We start from the raw sequence: 7983 nt of genomic DNA, 5'->3' as shown, positions 1-7983 counted from the left end.
GTGGGTGGCAGCAAGTGAACATTTTGTCCTCAAAGTTGATATGTTAGAAGCAGGGAAAATGAGTAAGCATAAGGATTTGAGCGAGTTTGACAAGGGCCAAACTGTGATGGCTAGATGACTGGGTCAGAACATCTCCAAAACTGCAGCTCTTGTGGGGTGTTCCCGGTCTGCAGTGGTCAGTATCTATCAAAAGTGGTCCGAGGAAGCGACAGGGTCATTGATCAAGACTCACTGATGCCAGTGGGGAACGAAGGCTGGCCTGTGTGGTCCGATCCAACAGACGAGCTACTGTAGCTCAAATTGCTCAAGAAGTTAATGCTGTTTCTGATAGAAAGGTGTCAGAATACACAGTTCATCACAGTTTGTTGCATATGGGGCTGCACAGCCGCAGACCAGTCAGGGTGCCCATGCTGACCCCTGTCCACCGCCGAAAGCGCCAACAGTGGACACGTGAGCATCAGAACTGGACCACGGAGCAATGGAAGAAAGTGGCCTGGTCTGATGAATCAAGTTTTCTTTTACATCACGTGGATGGCCGGGTGTGTGTGTCGCTTACCTGGGGAACACATGGCACCAGGATGCACTATGGGAAGAAGGCAAGCCGGCGGAGGGAGTGTGAGGCTTTGGGCAATGTTCTGCTGGGAAACCTTGGGTCCTGCCATCCATGTGGATGTTACTTTGACACGTACCACCTACCTAAGCATTGTTGCAGACCATGTACACCCTTTCATGGAAACGGTATTCCCTGGTGGCTGTGGCCTCTTTCAGCAGGATAATGCTCCTGCCACAAAGCAAAAATGGTTCAGGAATGGTTTGAGGAGCACAACAATGAGTTTGAGGTGTTGACTTGGCCTCCAAATTCCCCAGATCTCAATCCAATCGAGCATCTGTGGGATGTGCTGAACAAACAAGTCCGATCCATGGAGGCTCCACCTCGCAACTTACAGGACTTAAAGGATCTGCTGCTAACATCTTGGTGCCAGATACCACAGCACACCTTCAGGGGTCTAGTGGAGCCCATGCCTCGACGGGTCAGGGCTTTAAATGTGGACCAACACAATATTAGGAAGGTGGTCATAATGTTATGCCTGATCGGTGTATATCCAATTCTATCTGACTGAGTCTGTCCATGTTCAATTTTATAGCTGCATGAATATTCTGCCCTATATCACCTTTTGTGTTCAATGTAAGAAAGAAAATCATATGGACTTGGAATATAAAAGTTAGGATATGATGTCAGAATTGTCTTTTCCTTTAACATAACAGTTACTAAAAAACTGTATAGATCAACTGAAGAGCATCTGAATTGATCAGCTCTGATTCTCTTGACTGTCTCTTATAATGCTGAAACAGCTCAGACTTGTAATAAACGAAAGGTGCGACATGCATATAAAAACAATCTGAACACTAGGGACTGATGGCCAGTTAACAGAATAATTAAGCAAACTACTGTCTCTTCAGAAAAAAAAGGTCACAGGGCAGCGCAAACACATTAAGTGGCTTATAATCAAAGTGCCCTCCAAGTAATAGAGAAAAACGTGAGGTTTTATCGCTCATCACTCCCTGTCTGTTTTTAATGACTGAATTATTCCAGGTTCAATAGTTCCAGCTCTGCGGACAGTTTGTAAAATCAAATTAAAACATGTTTGCATTAAAATACATGCATGGAAGTCAATGGGATATTCTAAAACATAACATGAGGCCTGGAAATGAAAAATGTATTAATATGGACACAAATTCAATCCAAAATGCATAGAAGTTGCACAATTAAATCACACAAACACACACACACAAACACACACACACACACACACACACACACACACACACACACACACAGAGCACCGGTCTGAAAGATGAATGTCGTGCAGGCGCATTTAACCTGAACTTTGATGAAAGAAACCATTGATCAATGCGGTGTAAAAGCCTGCAGACCCACAGCTCTGAAGTAACACAGCAGCCAATCAGATTTCTCCACTTTAATTGATCAGTGGGTTTATATAAGACAAAACCCTAGAACAAAACATGTGAAAAACATCTCGCAGACAAAGTCTCATAATAATGGACATTATTTGTCTTCGTTATACAAAAGAAAGTTAAACTCCAAGTTCATTTCAGAGTTGAAAGCAGCAAATAAACCGACAAATCATGTCAATAAACATAAAGAAATGATAAAAGCTGGAAGAATGTTCTGTTGGGTTTGCCTTCAGCTCTGTTCTGACACCATTCATAAAGAACATTTTGTCATTTTTAAATCATCAGTTTGTAATCGCAGCAATGGTTACTAACACAACAGCAAACACCTTAAATCTACAGTGACATTTCCATGAAACCCATTTCTCTCCATATGATTCAAAAACACCTAATCAATTCCTAGGGGTTAACGTCTCGTTATTTAAAGAAAAGATGCTCAACCTAACTGAACATTAAACCCAAAATGATTCAGTTCATGTCACATTTAAATCCAGGCTGATCTCATTAGTTTTCATAGGTATTCATATGTAAAGTACATTTTAAAGTACTTTACTTCACATAAATTCATATGTAAAGTATTTTTTTACCTTTGGACTTACTGTACATTACATTACTTACATTTATGTTACATTAAAGAGACCATATTATGCCCTTTTTCAAAGTCTTGATTGTGTTTTTTGGCTCTGCTAGAATATGCTTTCATGCTTGCATTATTTTCCTCATATTCTCCATTGTTGCAGCTCCTCTCTTCTCAGTCTGTCAGTAACGCTCTGTTTAGTTTCTGTCTCTATGAAGCCCCTCCTTCTGAAAAGCACACTGTGCTCTGATTGGTCGGCTGGAACAATGTGTTGTGATTGGTCAATTGCTTCAAGCGTGTTTGGGAAATGTCCTGCCCCTTACCATAACTGCGAGTTTCAACACACTACTAACTAACTCAACCAGGCCCCGCCCCTTTATTCTGCTTATGAATTATTTAAATGAGGAAAATTGTGACGTGTTTTTTGCCGGAAGAAAACTCAAGACTATAATGGAGGAGTTTCAGGGAGTTCAGAAACAGTGACACTGATATAGAGAAGAACTCCTGCTGGAGGGAATTTGCAGCCCTTTTTCATGCTCAAACAGCAACATTACACACTAAAGAAAGATGAATATTTATATATAAAAAAAAAAAAAGCATAATAGGTCCTCTTTAATGCATTGATTTTTATCCAAAGCATCTTGCATTGCATTCAAGGTGCACATTATATCAGTTCATGCATTCCCTGGGAATCAAACCATGACCTGTGTGAATGTTTGAGCTACCGTAAATACAAAATAAGCTGTCAAAATGTTTTATGTACAACTTTAGAGAATTATTTATTTATTTAAAAATTCTGTCGATGAAAGGCTGGTGGGAACAGAAGGAACCTTTGAATTCAATATTCTGTAAACAAATGAATTTTAAACATGTCTTCTCTGAAGCTGTACATGCCAATACATTAATGTTGTAATGTATGTATCTGTGCATTTGTAAAAAAAAATGTGCTAGAACCACACTTTACATAACAATACTTATGAATCTCTAATGAGATCACGTTTATAAATCATAACATCTAATATTTGACTACAAAACTAATGCTAACTTTTTTTAAATATATGGCTGTGTTCATTTGTAAAATTGGCAAATGATTCAGGGATCAGTAACAATGAGTAATTTTGACAACAATGGGTAAATTGTCAAGTTCTAACTATTTAATAATTCCTTTTTTATATATTAAAGTTCTGCAAAGCTTTTTCCTTTCATTTCAGGCACCGCTTTGGATGCACAATAAATAAAGCACAAATAGTTTGTGTGAACACACACATACACACTTAAGACTGATAAAGAACTGAGTGATGATAGAAAAATGAGAAATGAGCAATGTGAAGAAAATAGTTGGGTGAATTTCACAAAAATGTCCAGATCATATTTCACCACTAAATCAAAAGAAAGAAATAAGAAATTACATTTTGCATAAAGAACATGAGGTCTGTTTTAGGAATATTACAAGTTTTGCAAATTTGACGTTATTTTAATAATAATTAAGCACATTTTCTCTGCAATTTGAATAACATACCGTCTGAGACTGAACATTTAATTAAAAAACAAAAATAAATAAAACGCAGTATATCAAATACTACCATACTGTGAAAATAATTGAAATAATACATTTTCATTATATCATTATTATATATAAATGTAACATAATTATAATTATAAATAAATACTAAATAAATAAATACATTTCAAATGAATTATAAATACATTTTAACACCAATTTGCATCAGATTTTTTTTTTTGAGCTTGTAATTCATTCTCATTTAAATCAGCTTAAATAAATGGCAGTACAACAAATACTACCTTAATGTGAAAATAAAAAAATAAAAAAAATTCATAATTGTAAGTGTGAATAAATTTAATAAACATTATAAATAAACATATACATTATAAATGACAGAAAAATGAAAAAAAAAAAAAGAAAAACATTAAAATAATACAAAGTTCCTATAGGTATTATTTTAATAATGCAAAATATAATTTCTTACTTTTTCTGTTGATTTTGTGGATGAAATGTGACCTGAACATATTCCTGTCATCCTCTGTGAGATTCACTTCAGTTTGAGGACAGAGAAAGATTATTTAAAAAACATGAAAACAATTTAAAAAAAAAAGTTTTAATCGTTTGCTTCTGCTGATGTGAGAGCCGTTTCAAAGGCTTAATGTCCACAGCAGTCTAAGAGATCCTTATGCGATTTATACAAACCTCAGTCAGATTAGACTAAAAGGAACATCCATTCGGCGATCCTCCGCAAGGCAAGTTTATCCGTCCTTGCGTTCATGATTAATCTCTGTTGTTCTATAAGCTCAGCAGCTTGTCTGCCTCAGGGTAAGTGGGATACTTCACCGTCTCGATCTTCTCCTTCACTTTATAGGACGGATAGAGGCCGGTGCGTCCCAGTTTGCGGTTGACCCCTTTTGAGTACCCGTCCCAGTGGTTTCCGGCCACTCCGATGATGTCTCCGGGCTCCAGCGGGATGTCCTCAGCGGTGCGCGCCTGGTGCGGGTAGATGGCGATTTGGTTGTGCGCATTCTGTCCACCGAAGTAGTAGATGTCGTCCAAAGAGCGGAAGAAAGCAGAGGCGTCCGGGTGAAGAGTCTGCATGATCTCATAAGCCACACGACACACCTGACAGATCCAGAAGAACAATGTCAGAAAAATGTTGGGCGGGAGAAACAAGAATGGTAAAATGTTGTTTATTAACCTTTGTTAATGTTAGTTAAAAAGTACAACTGCTCAGCTCAGGTCCATTAAATATTACTAACAGATAAAACTTTTGACTTTAATAATGAAATTAACATTAACTAAGATTAATAAATGCTTTATAACATTGTTACTTCATGTTAACTAATGTTGAATTTAACATTATATGTCTCTGGTGTCCCCAGAATGTGTCTGTGAAGTTTCAGCTCAAAATACCCCACAGATCATTTATTATAGCTTGTCAAATTTGTCGGTTTGGGTGTGAGCAAAAACACACCATTTTTGTGTGTGTCCCTTTAAATGCAAATGAGCTGCTGCTCCCGGCCACCTTTCCAGAAGAGGGCGGAGCTTTAACAGCTCATGCTTCAGTTGCTCAACAACAACAAAGCTGGAGAATCTCACGCAGCCAAAATGAGGATTGTCAGTAACGGTGTTCAGCCTTACATTGTTCAAACCGGAGTCGACACTGATGGAGAGACTCAGGAAGAGTGGAGTTGATTCAACTCTAGCATTCAACGACTAGCATGTGCCGTCATGTTAATCTTTTTTCGTTGAATTGACCCTCGTTTGTGAAGCAGTCCGGTGTAAAATGACGGCATGGAAACAACACTCTACTACAACAAACTCTTCCTCTTCTCTAAAGCAGCCCAACATGGCCTCGCCCCCTTTGTTGTGTGTTCTCGGGGGCGGGGTTTATGTAAATTTTAGGGTTTGTGATGTCACTAACCAGGGAAGAAGCTCATTGTAGTCCCTACCAGCCGTATATGTCACAACCCCTATATTGTTAACAAATGAAACCTTATTGTGAAGTGTTTCCAGTGAGATAAACAACAGGTGCTTTAAGGATAAACAAGAGTTTTTGTGCGACATGGTCTATGTACCTGTGAGGAGAAGGTGCAAACCAGGAAGTCAGTTTGTGACAGGAAGTGGATGTCCAGGATGACGCCTCTAAGGGAATTCTCTGTGTATCGGTTGTGTAAACTCGCTGACCAAGAGATGGAGTTATCACTGATGAACTCATAGTCGGCATACCTGAAGAACACATTTAAAATATTAAAAATACATTTCAATATTAGATGAGGCCAATTTAAAGGGTCTAGAAACACTAAGCTATATTTTCTGAGATTTTAACAACTTGTATTGCACATCACTGAAGACAATGTTAGCATCTGTAATTTTAAATGTAGGAGAAAAATGGTACATTTAGAGATTTTTTTCCACTATTTTTGTTTTCCAGGTTTAAAATGAACATTTTAAAAATGGAAGATGAAAATAGCACAAAACACATTCAGAAAATCGATGACTCATCAAATATATACTTTTTTTTAATTATATAATTTTATATAAAAAGGTAAAAATTGTAATTATAAATTTTCATTTATATATGGTCATAAATAAAATAAATAAATTCCAAACAATGCATTTAAATTTAAAGCAATTTATAAAGTGAAATATAAAGTAAATTTTAGCTCCCACAGAAAATGTGTGTATTTGTATAATATAATGTGAGCTTATAAAACCATGTATAATATATTTCTTCATTTTGCTGCGTGCAGTGGTGAACTGCAGCGTGCATTTGTAGAAACCTTTGATGCTTTTAACTCAATGAGAGCAAAATAAAACTGACTGGATCAGAAGCTGTTTTTGTCTGCCCTCTTTCTCTGCACTTTTGTAGCATTTGTCAAAACTGTTGTGAGAACTGAAATAAGGGGTTTCGTGACCCTTTAAGGACTCATAACTCACTTGGTTTTTGCTTCCTGTAACAGCGAGGGGTCGTCAGTGGCTAAATACACTCGTTTTTTATCCACATGGCCCCGTTGAGCCATGTACTGGAACTGTTCCTCCACATGCACCATGTACTCCTCTATGGGGTGAAACGCGGCCTCTGTCCCGACTTTATCTGTCCGTCTGACGTGGACACTGTAAGACAGAGACACGCTTGAATTTGTACCATTCAAACTGGATTTATCTGCTTCTGTCTATAGAAACAATTGGGACCATCCCTGCATTTGTTGTCTGAGAGGTTTGTAGTTTGTAGTGGCCATGTCGATTTTGCTAATCTGAGTTTTAATAAAGTGTGAACAACAGTGTGGATGATGTAATCTGCTTTGCATATTCTAATTGGCACCTGATTGGAAATACTATTTTAAGCTGTAGCTTAAATAGTAGAGAACGGCACTAGGTCATGGGTTTGACCTAGAAGAACTGATAAAATGTGTCGAGACAGTTAGCTCACGAGACGAGATGAGATTTTTACACGGTATTTTTAAGGAATCCTCAATGACGAAATACATGACTGGAAAAATAGTCTGCAGGTGCATTTGAAATGTTTTAACCTAATCATCTTGTAATGAATGTAATTTCTACTTTCTGAGTATGAATTATCATATGCAGTAAAAGACAACAATATTCAAGCACTGTAAAAGGTTTTTGCCACAAACTCAACTGCTTCTCTCCTGTATGATTTCACATGAGCCTCTTCAGACCTTACTGTACATGATTTATGAGCTTCTACAACTTTTGACCTTCTAACTGAACTCCTTTCCACAAATTGATCATGGAAATAAAAAATGAATAACAGTTTTCTCTTAGTCTTAAGGGCAAACAGTAAGTGCAACCATAATTAAAGTACTCTGTCAATATTCAAAGTGCAAATAGAGACCACATTTTTCTTCAAACATGATACAGAGCTGAGAGCGATGGTTACAACTACACAGCCAAGCGCTCG

The 7983-nt window shown here is 37.5% G+C and overlaps 1 protein-coding gene across 2 annotated transcripts in view; it reads right to left on the bottom strand.

The window, feature by feature from the left end:
• Positions 1 to 1964: 1964 nt before the first annotated feature.
• Positions 1965 to 7983, bottom strand: part of fut8b (fucosyltransferase 8b (alpha (1,6) fucosyltransferase)) — a 91133-nt gene continuing 85114 nt past the window's right edge. For both annotated transcript variants that reach the window (XM_051874672.1, XM_051874671.1), the window contains 3 exons: positions 6999 to 7175; positions 6137 to 6287; positions 1965 to 5180 (listed from right to left, as the gene is read on the bottom strand). In XM_051874672.1, the coding sequence (XP_051730632.1) occupies positions 4851 to 5180; positions 6137 to 6287; positions 6999 to 7175 (658 nt within the window). In that variant the 3' untranslated portion in view covers positions 1965 to 4850. The remainder of the gene's footprint in view (positions 5181 to 6136; positions 6288 to 6998; positions 7176 to 7983) is intronic.

The sequence above is a fragment of the Ctenopharyngodon idella genome, chromosome 20 (assembly GCF_019924925.1).
Source record: "Ctenopharyngodon idella isolate HZGC_01 chromosome 20, HZGC01, whole genome shotgun sequence".
NCBI lineage: Eukaryota > Metazoa > Chordata > Actinopteri > Cypriniformes > Xenocyprididae > Ctenopharyngodon > Ctenopharyngodon idella.
The sequence above is the reverse complement of the archived record's forward strand: the minus strand, read 5'-3'. Positions and strand labels throughout refer to the sequence as shown.